The sequence below is a fragment of the Anoplolepis gracilipes genome, chromosome 8 (genome assembly GCF_047496725.1).
Source record: "Anoplolepis gracilipes chromosome 8, ASM4749672v1, whole genome shotgun sequence".
Classification (NCBI taxonomy): Eukaryota; Metazoa; Arthropoda; class Insecta; order Hymenoptera; family Formicidae; genus Anoplolepis; species Anoplolepis gracilipes.
This window is the reverse complement of record NC_132977.1, coordinates 9,321,933-9,341,345: the sequence shown is the minus strand read 5'-3', so window position 1 is coordinate 9,341,345 and position 19,413 is coordinate 9,321,933. Positions and strand designations below refer to the sequence as shown.

The window sequence follows — 19,413 nt, the reverse complement described above, 5'->3', positions numbered from 1 at the left end:
TTCTTATATTTTTGTAAATTTATATTTCAAAATTATATATATATTTTGTAATATTTGTAATAATATGAATGAATATACTTAATAACAAATCAAAATGTATGTTGTACTTATAATTATATATATATATACATATATATACTTTATGTATCATATTCGAAATTAATAAAATATAAAATTATAGTTAAATTTGTATTCTGTTCTGATTTAGTTATAAATACAGTTGTTTTTATTTAAAAAAATTGAAAAAAGGATAAAAATTCTTCGAACTTCTTATTAAACCTTTAATACTATAATACACTAGCATAAAATTTTCTCTTAGTAATATTATATAAGATAAATATAAATATATAATAATAAGATATAGGAACACAAATTTCAATGTTGTCAAATGTTAAATTTTTATTTTTATTTCTATATTATAATAGTAGAAATTATATATTTGACTATCATTTCTTCTTACATTTCTTTTTATATAGTCTAACACGAATATATAATAAAACCTTGAAACCTAAAGTTCTTCATTAAAAAATTGACATATATAAAGACTTGAGTGTGGTGTGCCATCACTTATAAATGCTACCGATATGATAAAAGTGCATAGTTTCTATGGATTACAAAAAATGATTAATATATATATCTTAAGACAAATTGTAAGCAAATGTATGGATTATTCATATAAATAATATTTCTAATTAATCTTTCTTCTTTGGTTTCTTGGGATTACGCGAACGCGATTTTGCTTTGCAGAGTGGACAAATTGGTGCATTTCTGTGAATTTGTTGATGGCATGAAAGGCAAGACTTCATAGGTGGTGGTTGTTGCCTGTAAAACATTGTGAAGATATTTTTAATAATAAGAGCAATAGTAATAAAGATGCATAACAGTCTTACACAGAAAAAATGTAATAAGGAGGTCGAGATATACCAGTGGTACCTGAATGTTGGAGCTGGGGGCCCTGGTGCTGGTGGTAATGGCCTAGGTTCTGGTTTGCTTGGTCCTTGAAGTGGTTGTGGAGCTAAAAAAGGTGTCGAACCACCTGGATGTCCAGGATGGTGTAGTCCGAGTGGCGGTAATAAATCGTCACCTCGTACCTCTACTCTCCATTCTGCCTTTTGCATCGGCCGTTCAAAGTAACTATGAACAAACCGTCTACACAATAAAAGTTTAACTCAGCTCAGTCTGTAATATCACTCTCCACTTATTAACTGGAGGTAGATACACTCTTTGTAATAGCAGCTTAACAGCTTTAAACCTAATTAATATACTTACTCTGGGGAGATAAGATCTGATTCAGTCTCGTATAACTCTGGTAATCTCTCCAAACCCAAAAATTCCCTACGCATACGATCAATGTCATGCTTCAACGGCTGATAGTCATTGTTATGAATCAATTTTGCAGTTTCTCTCGCTCTGTTACGTGCTTCCTCCGCTTGCTTGATAACTGATTCCATCTAATAAAATATAAACTGTTAGCAACAAAAAAGAAAACCTAATTCCATGTAATTTTATATTGTGTATAATTTTATCCTATCTTGTTTATTTCTCATAAAAAAAAGCAACATAAATTCACCGCATTAATGTCTGCATGTATCTGGCGCAGCTCTTCTACATGTGCCATTTTTTCCTGCATTAACAAATCCATTTCTTGTTTGTATTCTAATAAACATTTCTCTTCTTGCTCGGTCTGTTCCACCTCTTGCAATATTCTTTGTTTCAGTTTCTCCAGTTGAAGAGTTTTCGATCTGGAGAAACGCAAAGAGATTTATAATTAGCAAGTAAATTTTACGTGTAATAATACATATCTAAAAAACTATTATATATATATTACCTAATGTCCTTTAAAGCTTCTAGCTTTGCAAAAATTACTGTTGTCTCAGGCATTGACATTTCGGAGAGAAACTGATTTCTATTATTTATCGCTATATATATTCTGCAAAATTTTAATTGTATAATTTTCTTAACTCGTTGAACTCTGCATATTCCCTATCGCAGCAATTAGTGCAAAAGAAATGTATGCATATGACAGGAATCTTATGTAAAATTACAAAAACTGTGTAGATGTAAAACTGATGTAAACCCTAGCGTATCGGATGATTTTTACAAAACGATTTGACAGATTTAATTTGACAGGGTATCATAAAAACACAGCGTACGCGTTTCATTAATTGTTTTTTCATCTACCCGCGTAAGATAGCGAACTTGGAATCTCTTCATCGAGATGAACGCGAGATGCGCCATCTGGGATGCTGGATCTTGTAATCTTGACAGGCGCTTTGATTCAAAATTTTTTTCTCAACTTTTTCGCTCAATATCCTAATCTGGCAGCACGTATACGCGAGATAGGAAAAATCATTCCACTTTATTTATAGAAAAATTATAGTATAATTACTAAAAGATGCAAAGAAACAAGGTTCATCGTGTATGTAACATTTTTTCTTTTTATTTTTCTCTCAAACGCGTTTCAGACAAAGTTTTGAAGCCTTTTCGATTGACCAATCAGAGCGAAGAAATCTTTACCCCTTCCATTTTAATTGGTGAACGAAACACGATTCGAAACTTTCGCAGCATCCAACGAAACGCTTCCAAGCGCTCAACATTCTTTATCTCGATTGGTCCATTAAACACTTTAAGGTGTGTGAAAACGGAGTGCACCCCAAATAACTATACATAAAATTGACAAGCGAGAGAGGTGCAGAGGTCGCGTTGGGCAGCGCGTGCGTGTGACAGGCAGCGGATTGCGCATGCATGCTTTGTATCGGCTTTGGAGGGGCGTAGAAAGGAGGCCATATTGTACAGTTGAATTGAAAGAACGAAAATAATTGTATCGGCCGTTGCGTTCGCTCGCGTCCGCGCACCGCCCTTGGATTCCCTCTAATTTTGTCTCGTATCGTTTTGCGCGACGGCCACGTTCGCCCGTAGTCGCGTGCCGCGACAGCTGACACGAGAGCAACGTACGGGAGCTAATCGCGGCTCCTGTGTGGTCTCCTGTCTCTTTGTATATAAGCTATACGCACCGCGGAGTAGTACGGTTCCGACAACCCTAGGGATACTCAACTTGTCGGCTTGTTGAAAGGTGCTTGTTGCTTACTGCGATCGAGATGGGCACTCGGGACGACGAGTACGATTATTTATTTAAAGGTAAATCTCATCGCGCTTTCCTATCTCGCTATCTCCATGTATACATTCGTGAGAATGCTTCCCGACTCCCATCGGTCCCCATTTCCGCCGTGGTAATGTTCATACGTCGTACGTCACTTTGCACGGACGTAAACGACGGTATGTCGTTACGATGACATCAGAGGCGATGACCCATCGTCGCGCGAAAAGGCTACTCCTCTCGCGACCATATCTCGCGTCACGTCAGCGACTTTTTTTTTTTTTTTTTTATAAACATCCGAAAACTCCCCGATTTATATGCATTACGCATGTAATTTTGACGACCGCGCGCGATATACATGTGTGTATCGAATATACACGATGTATGATGCATGTCCACGGTATCTGTTTCCTCGTACGTGTACATGTGTGTATGTGTGTGTGTGTGTATGATGTGTGTACCGTGTGATACATATGAAATTTTTTTCGACCTTGTCATTCTACAAAGCCCCGCGTTTTCGGAAGTCACAAAAGAGAGAGGAAGAAAATAGAGAGAAAATTACCATAAACACTATTGTCAGTTCTTATCAATTGTTGCATTTTTTTGAATTTTTTTTCTCTTAATTCTTCACAATTAACGTAAATTAGTTTTTTCACTCTTTGCAAGCATAGATTTTCATTTGATAATTCAATATTACTACATCTTACTTTTATTAGCTTCTTGACCCTTGACTTGATATAGATATAATCATGTACATTTAAATCTATCACTGTCATGATCTGAAAGCATACAGCGTCATACCATGTATGTAGATTGAATTAATCATATTCTTCTTGGTATTTATGAGCATTTTTGAAATACTATTTATGCATACAATTGATTTTATTATATAGCTGAAATTTAAAAATAAAAATGATATAACAAAATTCTATTCTAGATTTCTTTATTCAAAATGAAAGAATGATAAAAATATTATTATTATTATCGTTTCTTATACAACTACATAATCTATATTATTTATGTTTACAAATGTTTACGAGAAATCACACAATAGAATGTGTTGACTTAGCATATCCATATGTGCACACACATACAAATACAACACACACATATTTATAATATTCTTTATATGTATTATATAAAATATTTAAATTTCTAACACTTTTCAAGCATGTGTGAAATGAAGGGAACCAATTATATCTCTGCTTACCACATGTTTTATTTCCTATAGATGATCAAATAATAATAATATACAGAAACAATGCATATACACACACACACACACACACACACACACACACACTAATAATATAACCACGATATGGCACTGATTCACTAATTCATGACTTTTTCAGCTTTATAGAAAGAAGAAAAGTATATTGTGTTGTATATATTTATCAATTGTTATTTTCAAAGTCATTAAACTTTTGTACCTATCATGTAAAAATCTGAATGTTGATTTTAATTATAAAATTGAATCTCCAAGAACTTTTTGATAATAATATTTGTTTTACTTATAATTTTCACATTATTAAATTAAATAACAGCTTAATTTATAAAAAGTAATAAAATAAAACCTTTTTGTTTTATAATATATAATTTATATGTACTACCACTATAAAATTGTAATTTTGATTACATATTTTTTCCCTTTTTATGATAATGTATAATAATCTATCATTTTGAATGATCAATATCTAGATAGTTATCATAATGATAGCAATTATGTTTATACAGTGGCTTTTTATAAGTATAAAAAGAATAATTTTTTTCTCTTAATGCATAAATTGATATATTTAAAGTAACAAAATATTTAAAATAATTATTACTAAAATTCCTTAAGTAATTATTACTAAATTACTAAAATAATTATCACAAAAAATATGTTTTCTGTTTCTAGATTATTACATAAGATTATTATAAAATATGTTTAATTTGAATTGTTTATTCAATTCTCTCTGTATTTTCAGTTGTTCTTATTGGAGATTCTGGAGTAGGGAAAAGTAATCTTTTATCCCGATTTACGAGAAATGAATTCAACTTGGAATCAAAGTCTACTATCGGAGTCGAATTTGCAACGCGCAGTATACAAGTAGATGGTAAAACTATTAAAGCTCAAATTTGGGATACAGCTGGGCAAGAGCGCTATCGTGCGATCACTTCTGCGTAAGTTTAAATTTCCATTTTCTGTGTCATATTTAAAAAAATCTAAAAAAATGACAATAATATATTATAACAAAATATTTTAAGTAATGTCATGATATAATGACTATGCAATTGTGCAAGTCATAATATTTAACATATTGCTATAGAAAGATTGATAGATTGCAAAAATAAAAAAACAGTAAAGTAAAATTAAATGATAAAATAATTAATTTTTAAAATTAAATAATAAAATGTTAATATTAGTATTGATTTTTTATAATAACAATAAAATTTTGTAGATTTATATTATTTATTATTATATTTAAATTTTTGTTAAGTATTTTTTTCAATTAAGTTCTAACAATAAAATTTATAACAATTCAATTAAATTCTTCACTGTAAATTAAAATTTGTTATTTATATTATAAAGAACTTAATTTACCAAAATTGTTTTTAATACACATTAATGAATTTTATAAATATATAATTTCTCATCCAATTAAAATATCGCTTATATTTAGAAAAAAATAAAACTGAAAATAAAAACTTTATTTCATTGAAATTAGCTCGATATTTATTATATAATTTTTTATTTATTTTTATATTATAAATATGACATGAATATATATATTAATAATCTTCTTCGAATTATTAGATACTATCGCGGAGCAGTTGGTGCACTACTTGTGTACGATATTGCGAAACACCTGACGTATGAAAATGTGGAAAGATGGTTACGAGAATTACGGGACCACGCTGATCAGAATATTGTGATCATGTTAGTGGGAAATAAGTCAGATTTAAGGCATCTGCGTGCTGTTCCAACTGACGAGGCTAAAGCGTTTGCTGAGAGGAATGGCTTGTCTTTCATTGAAACATCTGCTTTAGATTCTACTAATGTTGAGACAGCGTTTCAAAATATATTAACAGGTAATATATTTTAAGATCTTGTTCGTGATATTCATAGATATTATATAGAGTATACATTGAATTGATTGTTGAATATAGGGAACATTACATATCAATTATCATATACTTTCAATCTATCAGTTTTGCATATCTGTGCTGTGTTTTATATATGTATTTTTTTTCCTATAGAATTCAGAATTTTCTTCATTTTTATCACTACATGAAATGTATTTTCTAAATTGTAAAATTTTTTTTATCTAATTAACAAATTTAAGATAATACAATTTTATACCATATTTTCATAACATAAATTTTACATGTTAACAAAATTATTTAACTTCACACAAATACTTTTAATTTTTTAAGAGTGCAAATTATACTATTCAAATAAAATTAAAACTATATATGTATATATATATATATATATATATATATATATATATACATATACATATACATATACATATATATAGTTTTATATATATCATTTTTGCGTTTGTTTTTGCAGAAATATACAGAATCGTATCGCAAAAGCAGATACGAGACCCACCTGAAGGTGATACAATCCGGCCACAGAACGTAGAACAAATTGAAGTCAAACCAACAATGAATGCTGAGGGAATGCGTAAGCAGTGCTGCCAGTGACTCACCTTGTTGCTTAAAATGTGTGTACACGCAAATACAGTATGAATATCACGGAAGTACAGTTGAATAATATATAATTTTTAACGAAAAAAGATTTCGTTTATGATGCAAACAGTTTTTGGGATGATTATTTTGTATGATAGGATAGATTTACTATAAGAAAACACTGGTTAGTTTATTGTAAATGTTAACTTGATTGTAAATTGAGTTAATTTTAACATATATCAAAATTAAATATTGCTAAAGATACTTCTATCATGTTCCTTTCATTCCAATAATTTGTATTCTATATGTTTGTTAAGCCATATTTCGATAACAAAATATTGAACTTTTATCTCTTGTTCTATTATATATGTATACTATAAAGACTTACACGTTTAATTTTTTAGTAAGAAGATACTTTAAATATTTAAAATTATTATTTATTGCAGAGAATATATTATGTGATTTATTCAGGGTGTTTCAAAATCATTGGACAAGTCTTCTTATTCGTATAATTTATTTCTAATTTGGAATCAATATTTTTGCAACAAAAATATATCAAAGTAATAATAATTTTAACTAATTAGAGATTTAAAGTGAGGACTTTCTATGAATTTTTATCATGAAATTTCAAGAAAACAAATGAATATTGAAATCATATTCTACAATTAATATTAAATGGTTTTTAATAGAATTTTAATATGAGATTTAAATGTAAAAACATATACAAAATGTTGATTGAAAATTTAAATATTGTGATAATTTTTTCGTTAAGAAAAGATCGATTTTTGAATTGATCAAAGTATTTCTGTTGAAAAGGAAACATCCAATGGTTTTGGATATCTTGTATAATTAGATCAAGTGCTATGTAACAAGATTTTTTAGCAAAGCAGTAAAAATAGAAATTTATGTCCAATAAATATGTATTACACTGAGAACGCATTACAAATAATCTAGAATAAAAAGTATAGCCCATCAATATAAATTTTGAATAATATAAAAATGGCTTTCATATACACACACACACACATTCACACACACACACACACACATATATATATATATAAATTTTAAAATATCTAACTAAAATATGCTAAATTAATTTTGCATTTTTTATGTGATTATAGCAATATATATTCCAACATATTAATATTTATTGCATATATTGAGTAATGTATAAACGAATATATAATATTTTCTTTCTTTTTAACATTTATTAACATTTTCTTTGGTTTGCTAATTTTAGGAATCGTATTTAATAATTGGCACAAAATAATTTTAATTCTCTTTTATAATTTATTTAGAAATTGTAAAGTAGAGAATTTCAATGAAAATTGATATTGAATATATATATAGATGAAATAATTAATTTAATTATTATTAATACATGAGTTTTTCTATTTAAAATTTCTTCTAAATGGATCTTGAAGTTCTATCATGCTCATGTAAAATACTGGATCATGTTAACTCTTAAGGATTTATAATCTTATTGATATAATACATACACCATTTTTCTTTTGGATTACTTGTACTTGAATAGAGAGTACATTAACACATCTAAAATATGTTTGAAGAAAGCAACATGAAAAAGGTATGTTAATGAGTATTAAAGCCAATAATAACACAGAGTATTATTTATATGTATCAGTTAATTATATATTTCTGATACATTTACTTCTATTTATAATGCCATCTTTATTATATCTTTATATTATTTCTAAATAAATATAGAATAAGTGAAAACTATGTCAAACTGTTAATTATCATTTACTTTAAACACTTCACTTTAAATACATTTACTATTTAGAGTTTAAGTGCTATACCAATTCCATAAAGGACTATTTGATTTTATTTTACAGAAGCAGTCATATGGAGGAGGGAAAAGTGGAAATACTAGCTGATGGTAGATATAACAGGTGTATAACAGAACAAGAGTTAAGACTATATGCGCAAGCATGTAATCTCGTATGCTAGAAGAGGTTTTATTCTACCATCCTTGCGAGAGAGAGGACATTCAATCGATTCATATGAGAGTATGCATTATTCGTGGAAATAATCAAGTAAGGATAAACGTGAAAAAATTGTATAATGCTACAAGCACGAATATATGCGTTTCAATCTTTATCCGCGAAAATGATCATCTTTACTCTCTCTCTCTCTCTCTCTCTCTCTCTCTTTGTCTCTCTATCTGTCACGATATAAATTATGTTATAATAAATGTTGTATTACTGCTTCTTTGTAATACATATATATATATATATATATATATAAATGATTCTTCTTAACGCGTAGTATGATTGTGAGTATGTGAACAGTTTATGGTCGTATATGCAATGAAATATCATGAATAAGTACTTTATCACATGCACTGCATAGAAAAAACAAATACTATATAAATAACGGTCTTACACGACGTGATGATAAAAAGGCAAGGTGTGAAAACAGATTGTTTTTTCTTGTTGCTCACTCTCGGCTCTTCGTAAATAATGATATACTAGTCTGTATAAGCTTCTTGGGCACTATATGCTTCGGGATTATTTTATTTTTACACGGAGCTTTTCACTCCAGACTTCTTACCGGAAAAACTGTACAAGAAAACGCGGTTATAAATGAAGCTGTATAGTAGGCATTTTTCAAAATCTTGCTTTCTGTGTGGCTATACTGTAATACGTTATTGTCTCACACACGAGCTTGTATCCGAAATAAAATAAAGAGAGTGAGTAAAAATGTTAACAAATCCAGATGTCTACTTCTCGATGGAATATGTAAAAGATATCGATGGTTTATAAAAAAAATTGTCACTTATATAACAATAATCTTTAGGAAGATTATTAAGAACAAGCAAGATTAATAAAAGATAATTATAGCATCGTGCGTGCGTTTAATTTGATTTATAATATGTATAATTTATATTATCATGAATTATGTATATATATGTATATATGTGTATATATGCATATATACATATGTATATCTTCATTGTAAGAAATGAGAAATAATGTGTTGTTTCTCGAAGCAATCTTAAAGATGATAAGATAATCACAAATATAATTACTATTTGATATAGCAGGCTTATTACTTTATTATGGACTGTAACTCAAAACTGTAATGTGTACAAGCAATGTCAAAGTGACCATAGTTTTCTACAGACATCTTTTGATTTATTCTGTATCCTTAGGCTATACAAACTACAGAATACTTAGGGAAAGCAAATTTCAATCTCCTTTATACACTAAGTAGAATAAATTTATACAGTTGAAAAATGATTTAAATATTATAAGATGGTTTCATTCTCAGTTAAATACACACAGAAGGGATATTATGTCTACAATAATATATATAGATTATTATTAATAATGCCTTGTGTATTTCGTTATTTTATTAATAAAATATCAAATTTGCTTTTAAGACACATGTTGTAATATGTGTATCCACAAATGCTTATAAGTTGTGTAATTATTATTTTTACATTGTGACATTTTACATGATAGAATTAATGCTCCTTACAAAAAATAAAGTCATATGTGTATACATCAATAATTTATATTTTACAAAGCTGATTGCAGTAGATAAAATTTATGAAATATAACTTATTATTAAATAATGTAATATTTTATCTTATGATACTAATAATTACATAAAATTATTTAATCATAATATATAGAATGTTCTATATATAATTCTTTGATTTATTAGAATATATTTTAACAAAAGAGCAAAACTTATTTTTTAATTTTTAATACATAACCAATGTGGAATTTATGTAAACCAATGTGGAATACCCACAAATATTATACATAATATAATGGACTATTTTATTATAATACTATAATATATAGATAGTAAAAATATTTAAATTTATATTCAAAGATTAAGGATATAAATAATATAATAAAAAAACTATTACTTACTTCAAAAAACTTATGAAGGTGCAGGTAAAGATGCTGGCTCCAGACGAATAGTATTTTTCTGTGAATTAGCATGATTCTTCTGTCGCCATTCAATCCATCGCAATAATTCTGGATTTTGAGAGGTATCATTAAGATCATTCCGAGCTTCTAACTGTTGATAATATGCTTCTCGAAGTAGTCGAAAGGTTTGTACATTTTTGTATGGCAACTGTGTCATAGGATCTAGATATTTCGCAGGTAACCTATACATTTATCAAACAAATTTTTAATTTCTCAAGATTAATCTTGATATAATAATTCTTACTTGATTAAGTATAATTTAAAAAATGCAAGACTATAATGCGTCGTCTAAAATGGCAGCAAGCAGTACAGAGTACAGAGTAAGCAGTAAGAAATGGGATTTATTCATTTCGTTACTCCCGATCAAATGATCGAATCCCATTTCGTACTGCTTACTGCTTACTCTGTACTGTTTGTTGCCATTGTAGACGACGGATAATATTATGTATAATTTTAAATATGAAAATAAATTTAAGTAGTTTAAGTAGCATTTTTTTACCGTGTAATTGCACAAAGAGATTTTAATGGAGGCCTTTGTTGCGTGGGTTTTTTAAACACATCCAAGAATGACTGTTCGTTTTCAAAAGTAATAAATGTGCGTTCATAAAACGTTCCAGTTTCTTCGGCATGGATATCTTTTTCTTTAGTAGAAGTAGGTGGAGCAATATTTACAGATTCCTCCTTATTATCTCTTCCATCTGCTTTTGATTCTGTTCCACTAGAAAATCAGATTTATTTAGTTAGATAAATGAATATTTGAATAAAATATTAATTATTTAATATTTGAAGCCTATATTTAGCCTATTTTTTATGCATTCTTATATTTTATTACTATTATAAACAAATTTAGAGATATATATATATATATATACCTTCCTTCTTTTAAGGAGTTGTCAGAACCTGTGTTAGAGACTGTATTTACATTCTTCTCATCATCACATTCCACATTGATTTTTTCGTCCTCATTTACACACGTTTCGGATAATACCATGACTGGCATAGACAATGACTGATACCTAATCATTGTTCCAACATGTGGCTTTCTCACAGACCTAGTAGTCTTTTTTTCACTTTCTAATTTTTGATACTTTTCTACAATATATATAATTCAAGATTTAGAATGTTATATATTTTTTTTTTTTCAAAAACACAATTCTTAATAATGTGATATATTTTCCTTTCCTTCATTCCATAATTTTTCAGAAAGGAATATATTTCGTAAGCTAATGTTAATTATTTGCAATCTTCCGTTTAATTTGTTCTTTAATTTTACTCAGAAAATGCTTAAATAAATTATTTAACACTTGTACTTAAATTATATATACCTAACGATTTCATGTTAATTTCTTCTGTTTGCAAGGCTTCTTCTAATAATTCTTCCTGTGTTGGTTTCCATGTATTATGTCTTATAACTTTTATTTTTCGCCTTTGATCTTGATTTCTTTCACGCAAGCGTTTTTGTGTAGCTGCTGACTTTGCCGCGGTAGAACGGCGTATTGATTTTCTTTCTGCACAAAATAATATGTTGAATGTTCTAGGAAGAAACATTTATTCTAAAATGTTTATTACCTATACTATCCAAAGTTTTATCTTGTTTTGATTGTCTAATTCTCTTTTCTCTAGGTGTTGATTGAGTATGTAATGTAGTAGGTTTAGGTTCTTTATAAGCTTTCGTTACTAATCTACGTTTCTTTTTTGGCCCCTCTTGCTCAGTATCAGAAACTGGCTCATCATTCTCATCAATACTAAAATCTGAATCCACCTCATCTTCTGCCTCGTCTTCTTCCCTAAAATTTAAATGTTTATATAATTTGTTATAAATCTTTTCATATCATAAATGTTATAAATGTAATCACAAACATGTAATCGTTATCTTGCTCTACTTCATCAAAACCACCATATGTAGTTTTGTAGAAATCATCTTCCTCTTCTTCATTTAACAATCTTGCCATTTTATTGCCAGCATTTGTACGCCTTTCTCTTGTCGCAGCCATGGCTATGAGACTTTCTGAGTTATAATTCTTGATACAATTAATAAGAATTCTTATTGTTGATAAAGCATTTCACTTATACACTTGTCAAGCATGTAAATATTTTTTTTATAGAGCCTCTAATGTGAGGAAGTTATTTTGCATGCAAGTATATACAGGTTAGGTTAGAATATTGTTATGAGATCTTTAGAATGCTATGTTTAATCTTCTTAGTAAATATATTATATATTTACATACAAAACAAATTGCATTACATGTCATATATTGAAAAACTAATGAATTATATTTTATACATTGATAGCTTATCTTTCATCTAACAACTCACATACAAACTAACATTTTTCTCTTTTGCATGTGTTTGAATCATCTTTTTTGTAAGAACATGTGTTCGAAAATCTACTCATCGGAACAGAGGTTAACTGTTTGGTTGGCCAATCAAAAGGATCAAAGATTTCTATGTTTTGATTGGTCAGCTCCTTTACTCGATAAATCGATTTTTGAACACAACCATGGTTGTAACAATAATCCAAGCTCCAAACTGAATTTTTTTCGTGTATTACATGTAGAAGAGACTTGATCCTGAATAAATTGGAGCATTGAGATTGAATTATAAATTGTTTGAAATAAGAGCAAAAAAGGAAACAATTTTATATTGTGCAACTTACATATATTATTTACACATTTGTATATGTAAATAACTTACATATGTATGTAAATCTATATATAGATTTTGCTGTCTTATGTATATATAACATAATATTATATAATAGTAATGTATCAAAAAATTTGCATGTTTCTATCAAATATATAACATTTGTAATATAATTTAGATTCACATATATAATTGTAAATCTAATATATTTACTATATGTAAATAACTATATAAGAATTAAAGAAATAAAAAATAAGAAATGAAAAATTATAGTATCTATATAAATATTAAATTTACAAATATTCTATGATACAAAATTAGATTTGGTATAGTTATGTACATACTAATTGCATACTCTACATATATAATACAACTTAATCTGATTTATATTCCGACATGTATTATTAGCTGATCGAATTAATAAGTTCTGTCATTTCAATAATATTATAGTTAAAATCAACAATGATTTAAACAATATGTATATTCAATTAGTATGTGTTACGTAATCTTAGAATGTCTTATCTTTATAATGTTTCTTAAAGATGTTTATCTCTTATGTTCATTCTCTCTTATCAGTATTATATTTCACTTTTACAAGAGCAGCAACGCGCCATCTCATAAAACTTTAATCATCAAGGTGACCGAGTCAAATAAGCTGATAGTAACTGGTCCAATTATGTCAACTGTAGAAGAAATTTTAGAGAAATATATACCAGAAAAGGAATTGGATGAAGTAAAACGCATTTTGTATGGACGTACATTATTGTAAGAACTTTCATATTTTATAAAAGTATAAAAAAATATTTAATTTAAAATTCTTAAGAAAATATATTAATAATTTTATATATTTAAAAAAATGAGTCAAGTAAAATTAAATTTATATTAGTGTATAGTGTATAGCATAGTTTTTTCTTTATCACTAATTATTGTATAAATTAAGAATACATTTATACCAAATGTTGTTAGACCATTATGTGATAAATGGGAAAAAGAAGAATTTGAAGTACAAGGATGGAGGATGAATAGTGAGATCGTAGAGGAGCTTCGTCCTCCACGTTTAGTTCGTGTCGCACTGATACAACATAAGATTGCATTACCAGCAACGCAGTCCATTCTAGACCAACGAGATGCGATACATAGGAAAATTGCATCATATATCACAACAGCAGCTCAATACAAGGTTCAGATTTTATGTCTCCAAGAAGCATGGAGTATGTGAGAGCAATAATTTCATTATATGCATATTACCATAAATTATAAACTGGTGTAGTAATCAATGTGGGAAATAATTGCAGATATGCCATTCGCATTTTGTACAAGAGAAAAGTATCCGTGGTGCGAATTTGCAGAGGAAGCTGAGACTGGTCCTACGACCATGTTTCTGTCTAAATTTGCTAAAGAGCATAACATGGTAATAATATCGCCGATTTTAGAAAGAGACTCTGCTGATGGAGATACTATCTGGAATACCTGTGTGGTGATTAACACGGACGGTAAAGTCCTTGGGAAACATAGGAAGAATCATATTCCTCGTATCGGGGATTTTAACGAGTCCACTTATTATATGGAAGGCAATACAGGGCATCCAGTTTTTAATACACCTTATGGACGCATCGCAATTAACATATGTTACGGACGACATCATCCATTGAATTGGTTGATGTTTGGTTTGAATGGAGCAGAAGTAAGAATCACAAGTTCTTGCTTTATAAAATGTTTATAGCTATTCATAATTTTGCAAATTTTATAATATTCAGAGATATCTAAAAATTTATCAATAAATAATTATTCATCTATATTTATATTTTTAGATTGTTTTTAATCCATCGGCAACCGTCCAAGGATTATCCGAACACTTGTGGCCAATTGAAGCAAGATGCGCCGCTATAGCGAATAGTTACTATACTTGCGCTATCAATCGCGTGGGTACCGAGATTTTCGATCATGAATTTACATCTGGTGATGGGAAACCAGCACATAAAGATTTTGGATATTTCTATGGCTCTAGTTATATTACTGCTCCTGATGGAACACGTACTCCAGGTTTAAGTCGGCACAAAGACGGACTTTTGATTGGAGAATTGGACTTAAATCTATGTCGACAAACGAAAGACATATGGGGATTTAGAGTGAGTATTTTATAAAATTATTAATAATTGTATGTGCAGGATAATTTACAAAGGACAATGAGTAAAACCGATTTCTGTTTCACAAGTGTAACATAAGTCCTACATGTTTTTTTATAATTTTTGAACTGCTACAAAGAGGTATCGAAAATAGTTATTTTGATCTCTTTGAGACGAATTTTATCAAAGATTGAGACAAATAAAACTGATATCATCAAATTCAGACTCTAAAAATATGTATAATAAACATTACACTTGTCAGATAAAAAGAAATCAGTCTATTTCACTTATCATCCTTACGAGTTCTGTATAATTTAATAATATTGTAACCATCTTACATACATAGCAAATCATAATAGAATTAGTTTAAGTATAATAAAAATATCCATTTTTAATTTGATCGAAAAAATTAATTAAAATATCTTATGAAATCTATTCTCTACAAAGAAAGTTTGCAAACTTTAAATTATAATATACAAATAAAAAAAATTACATAAATTTTATGTTAATTTTAGATGACACAAAGACTCGATATGTATGCTAAAGAACTTGCTGAATTTACAAAGCAGAAATGAGATTTAAGGTATTTACAGAATATTTATATCATCTCTAATTCTATAAAGTTTGTTATGATAGTTCAATTATGTATTTTGTATTGCAGAAACCATCTAAGAGAGAGGTATTCATCTAAGGATATGAACTTATCTATCAATATATTGATTAATTTCATAATCTATAAAGTTATATTTTTCTACAATGTCACGATTTATTCATTGTATATATTAAGTTATATTTTGTATACATAAATCGTATAATTTATATGATTACACGTTATAATTTTATATATATATGTATATATATATATAAATCGTACAAAAAGTGAATTGTCAGATTTAATAGAAATATATTTTGTGAAGATATTTTATAGTACATATTTTTACCTCAACATCCAATTAAATGAACTTTGCAAACTGTACATCACTCGAATAATTAATAATCACTTTAGCAAATAATTCATCACTTACTTATATAAAATTACATAATAATGTTTCATACAGTTTTAATATCTAACATATGTCTTTTCTACTTTCTTTTTCGTGAAATTAAATGAATATAACATATAGTGTTTTTAACATATAATATACTATTAATATTGAAAAGAAATTAATTTACTAAATTAAAAGAATTTATATATAAAAGACACTACATATATATTATATATAATATATTATAATATATAATATATATGTAGTGTCTTTTATATGTAAATTCTTTTAATTTAGTAAATTAATTTCTTTTCAATATTATAAAAATTTTTTTAAAATCTTGTACATATTTGTCTATGAACATGTTCAAATATAAATGTATCCAATGTGTGTCAAATGTAAATTTATATATACATATAAATTTTATAAATTAAATTTTTTTCATATTGTACATATTTTTAAAAAATTTTGTACATATTTCTCTATGAAAATTTCATTGGTCATTAATATAATAAATTTTTAATAACATATTAACATATTAATTTATTATTAATATGTTAGATATTAATATCTATTGTATTTAAATTATATCTTTTTAAATATTTACATACACACAGCTATTCTAATTACATATTTTATATTGTACTTACAGAATTTATGTATTTGAAACATTATCCAACACAGCAGTTTGTGTTTGTTTGCGATAATGTAAAGCATCTTGATAAGCTTTCTTTACAGCTTTTCTATCTGTAGCTTTACGTGATTCAATTAACTTTGCTTCATCTACTTCCTGTGATACTCCAAGTTTTTCTAATTTTTCACCTGGCAGCCATTGCCTGAAAAGTTTGATACTATTAACTAAATCGAATATTTTTACTCTATTCATTATATAAATGTGGTCTATCTGAAGATATTAAACTTGAAACGGAAAATTGTAAACTTTGTTTATTATCTAAAATTTTTGATATTTTATGAAGCAAATATATATTTAATATATGTATAGAATAAATAGTGCAAATATATATTTGCTTAATGAAATATCAAAAATTTTGGATAATTATACAACATAGTTTACATTTTTCTATTTCAAGATTATGTTTTTATAATTATTAATTTTATTGTACTAGGTACAGAATCTTTGACAATAAATATATTTGACGAAAATAAATAGATAAATATTGATAATTGAAATAATTCCTTTCAAGATTCAATTGGATACTCTATTCTTTCTTAACTTTTAAAATTGTATCTTGATAATTATGCATTAAATCAAAATTTTTGTCAAGGTTTTTCTAAAAAAAATTATAAATAACATTTTTATCATCTATGTATGCCTTTGCATAATTCGACAAATTTTTTTTCTACTTAATTGATTATAAGAAACTACTTATATTTCAATATTTTTATTAGGAATGTATATTAAATAAAATATATTATCAAACATTCTATATAGTATTCTTATATTAAAAATTAAAAATGATTACCATGTGCGTTTTGTGTCAAAAAAAAGCACAAGAAAAACTGGTTCTTTGTAATTGTCAGCAAGCGCCAAAACATCATCAGGTGGTGCAGGAATCGGTACTCCTTTATGTATAGTGCCCCGGGGTGTATTAGGATCAATGATCAGAGCTGGATACCAAGGATATCCACGACATTTAGCCCACACGAGTTGCAGAGCTTCTAGGCCATTATTAGTGCTCGTTTGCTTGTTTTCGTTTTCCTTCTTCGTATCAGTAATTTCTTGTCGTTGTTTCTCTTCTTCTGGATCGGGAGTAGTAGATCTACTCGTGGGACAGCTACTGCAACTTGATGATTGACTTTCCCCTTCACCTATATCACTATCCATTGTTCCACTCCTAGAAATATTAATATTAATATCGAGTCATAAAATTAACAAATATATTAATTACGTACCTATATACTTTAAAACTATCACTTTGTTTCTTTTTGTCATCTTCCGAAAGAAACATTTGTCCGCTTTTAGCATTTCGTGCTCTAGCTTTACGCGTGAACAATACCGCTGTTCTCCTATTTACACCTCCGCCGACCTCTTTCTCGTTAGATTGTGATTCCGTTTCCACGCGACTACGACTAGATCTTTCTCTTTTTCTAGACTTAGAACCAACTTGTTCGGATTCAATAACTGGCTCGAGTTCAGGATAATCTTTGCGAGCCTGATCTATCAAGGTTCCACCCTGCTCTTTCATTTTCATTCCTGCCCGATAAAACATAGTATCTTTACGATTATATTCCAAACAGTTGCTCACCATCAAATTAAAGTCAGTTTCAAAAGCGGCGATAGAATCGTATTCTTGTCTCTCTAATTTTGCCTGTAAAAAAATAATGTGATACAATTATAAATTATATTTTTAATGGCCTTGATAAATTTATATTTTAGAAAGTAATTTTACACACTTATAAATATAGCTATAAATGTAATGTAAAATAATTCTGATAATTACCTGCATAGTAGAGAGATCCATAGGATGCGATACTATTTCGAGATAATCTGGAACTTCTTTGGTGTTGACTGGTTGTCCAAATACGTCGTTTACATCTTTCGCTTTTATAGCTTCTAATAATGTACGCAAAACACTCTCCAATGGCCGCAATTCGAACCATAAACATTTTTCCTTTCTGTAATCATTTTTTTGAAAATGATATATTTCATGATGTAAATATTAATAAAATACTAATTAAAAATTTAAGTTTATTTTAAAATTTATAGTTTATTTTGAAATTTAAACATTAAATTTTTAAATAATAGTAGACAAATAGTAAATAGTAAATTTTTAAATAGTAGGCTTTTATAATTTATATGCAAATTTATAATTTCTATAATTATTTAATTAAAAAATATTAATGTTGACTGCCATTTAATAAGTACAATTTGTACGTCAAGTACTTAC

At 27.9% G+C, this 19,413-nt stretch overlaps 5 protein-coding genes across 13 annotated transcripts in view; 2 read left to right on the top strand and 3 right to left on the bottom strand.

Moving 5' to 3' along the window:
* Positions 1-373: 373 nt before the first annotated feature.
* LOC140669031 (zinc finger C4H2 domain-containing protein) lies at positions 374-2,470 on the bottom strand. Of its 4 annotated transcripts, none has more exons than XM_072898466.1 (5): positions 1,829-2,470; positions 1,571-1,742; positions 1,270-1,451; positions 925-1,149; positions 374-822 (listed from the first exon to the last, which is right to left on the bottom strand). In XM_072898466.1, exons 1-5 carry the CDS (start codon positions 1,885-1,887, stop codon positions 693-695), a joined length of 768 nt encoding a protein of 255 aa, XP_072754567.1. In that variant the 5' UTR covers positions 1,888-2,470; the 3' UTR covers positions 374-692. The 4 variants fall into 4 exon arrangements, with proteins under 4 accessions (XP_072754567.1, XP_072754569.1, XP_072754568.1 ...); XM_072898468.1 differs by having other exon boundaries at positions 925-1,134; positions 1,829-2,195; XM_072898467.1 differs by having other exon boundaries at positions 934-1,149; positions 1,829-2,194.
* A 290-nt stretch (positions 2,471-2,760) lies between these two features.
* Rab11 (RAS oncogene family member Rab11) lies at positions 2,761-10,186 on the top strand. Its single transcript, XM_072898470.1, has 5 exons — positions 2,761-3,138; positions 5,068-5,263; positions 5,898-6,172; positions 6,660-6,816; positions 8,638-10,186. The coding sequence occupies exons 1-4, from the start codon at positions 3,099-3,101 to the stop codon at positions 6,794-6,796; spliced, it is 648 nt and encodes a 215-aa protein (XP_072754571.1). The 5' UTR covers positions 2,761-3,098; the 3' UTR covers positions 6,797-6,816; positions 8,638-10,186.
* On the bottom strand, positions 5,059-13,101 carry Yl-1 (Vacuolar protein sorting-associated protein YL-1). The gene is made up of 7 exons (XM_072898462.1): positions 12,610-13,101; positions 12,319-12,536; positions 12,075-12,257; positions 11,622-11,841; positions 11,249-11,467; positions 10,690-10,931; positions 5,059-5,305 (listed from the first exon to the last, which is right to left on the bottom strand). Exons 1-6 carry the CDS (start codon positions 12,741-12,743, stop codon positions 10,700-10,702), a joined length of 1,206 nt encoding a protein of 401 aa, XP_072754563.1. The 5' UTR covers positions 12,744-13,101; the 3' UTR covers positions 5,059-5,305; positions 10,690-10,699.
* Positions 13,102-13,259: 158 nt separating this feature from the next.
* Pyd3 (beta-ureidopropionase pyd3) lies at positions 13,260-16,301 on the top strand. 3 transcript variants are annotated; one of them, XM_072898464.1, is made up of 7 exons: positions 13,260-13,447; positions 13,996-14,157; positions 14,359-14,603; positions 14,688-15,076; positions 15,204-15,521; positions 16,034-16,101; positions 16,180-16,299. In XM_072898464.1, exons 2-6 carry the CDS (start codon positions 14,069-14,071, stop codon positions 16,091-16,093), a joined length of 1,101 nt encoding a protein of 366 aa, XP_072754565.1. In that variant the 5' UTR covers positions 13,260-13,447; positions 13,996-14,068; the 3' UTR covers positions 16,094-16,101; positions 16,180-16,299. The 3 variants fall into 3 exon arrangements, with proteins under 3 accessions (XP_072754565.1, XP_072754566.1, XP_072754564.1); XM_072898465.1 differs by having other exon boundaries at positions 13,991-14,157; XM_072898463.1 differs by lacking the exon at positions 13,260-13,447 and adding an exon at positions 13,854-13,883 and having other exon boundaries at positions 13,991-14,157; positions 16,180-16,301.
* Positions 15,352-19,413, bottom strand: part of Br140 (bromodomain-containing protein 140) — a 7,831-nt gene continuing 3,769 nt past the window's right edge. For 2 of the 4 annotated variants that reach the window (XM_072898459.1, XM_072898458.1), the window contains exons 6-9: positions 18,967-19,141; positions 18,419-18,834; positions 17,989-18,360; positions 16,851-17,340 (exon numbers count right to left, since the gene is read on the bottom strand). In XM_072898459.1, coding sequence (XP_072754560.1) covers positions 17,160-17,340; positions 17,989-18,360; positions 18,419-18,834; positions 18,967-19,141 — 1,144 coding nt within the window. In that variant the 3' untranslated portion in view covers positions 16,851-17,159. Of the gene's footprint in view, positions 15,486-16,849; positions 17,341-17,988; positions 18,361-18,418; positions 18,835-18,966; positions 19,142-19,413 lie in introns of those variants that run through there. The other 2 variants (XM_072898457.1, XM_072898461.1) reach the window with 2 other exon arrangements.

Coding starts and splice junctions, on each gene's coding strand:
- LOC140669031 (XM_072898466.1), bottom strand. CDS start 1,887: ATGTCAATGCCTGAGACAACAGTAATTTTTGCAAAGCTAGAAGCTTTA. Junction 1,743..1,828: donor GAAGCTTTAAAGGACATTAG/GTAATATATATA, acceptor GCGTTTCTCCAG/ATCGAAAACTCTTCAACTGG. Junction 823..924: donor CCAACATTCAGGTACCACTG/GTATATCTCGAC, acceptor AATGTTTTACAG/GCAACAACCACCACCTATGA.
- Rab11 (XM_072898470.1), top strand. CDS start 3,099: ATGGGCACTCGGGACGACGAGTACGATTATTTATTTAAAG. Junction 5,264..5,897: donor TATCGTGCGATCACTTCTGC/GTAAGTTTAAAT, acceptor TCGAATTATTAG/ATACTATCGCGGAGCAGTTG. Junction 6,173..6,659: donor GTTTCAAAATATATTAACAG/GTAATATATTTT, acceptor TTGTTTTTGCAG/AAATATACAGAATCGTATCG.
- Yl-1 (XM_072898462.1), bottom strand. CDS start 12,743: ATGGCTGCGACAAGAGAAAGGCGTACAAATGCTGGCAATAAAATGGCA. Junction 12,537..12,609: donor GAGCAAGATAACGATTACAT/GTTTGTGATTAC, acceptor TTTAAATTTTAG/GGAAGAAGACGAGGCAGAAG. Junction 10,932..11,248: donor TCTCTTTGTGCAATTACACG/GTAAAAAAATGC, acceptor ATAAATGTATAG/GTTACCTGCGAAATATCTAG.
- Pyd3 (XM_072898463.1), top strand. Junction 14,158..14,358: donor TTGTATGGACGTACATTATT/GTAAGAACTTTC, acceptor AAATGTTGTTAG/ACCATTATGTGATAAATGGG. Junction 15,077..15,203: donor TTGGTTTGAATGGAGCAGAA/GTAAGAATCACA, acceptor TTATATTTTTAG/ATTGTTTTTAATCCATCGGC.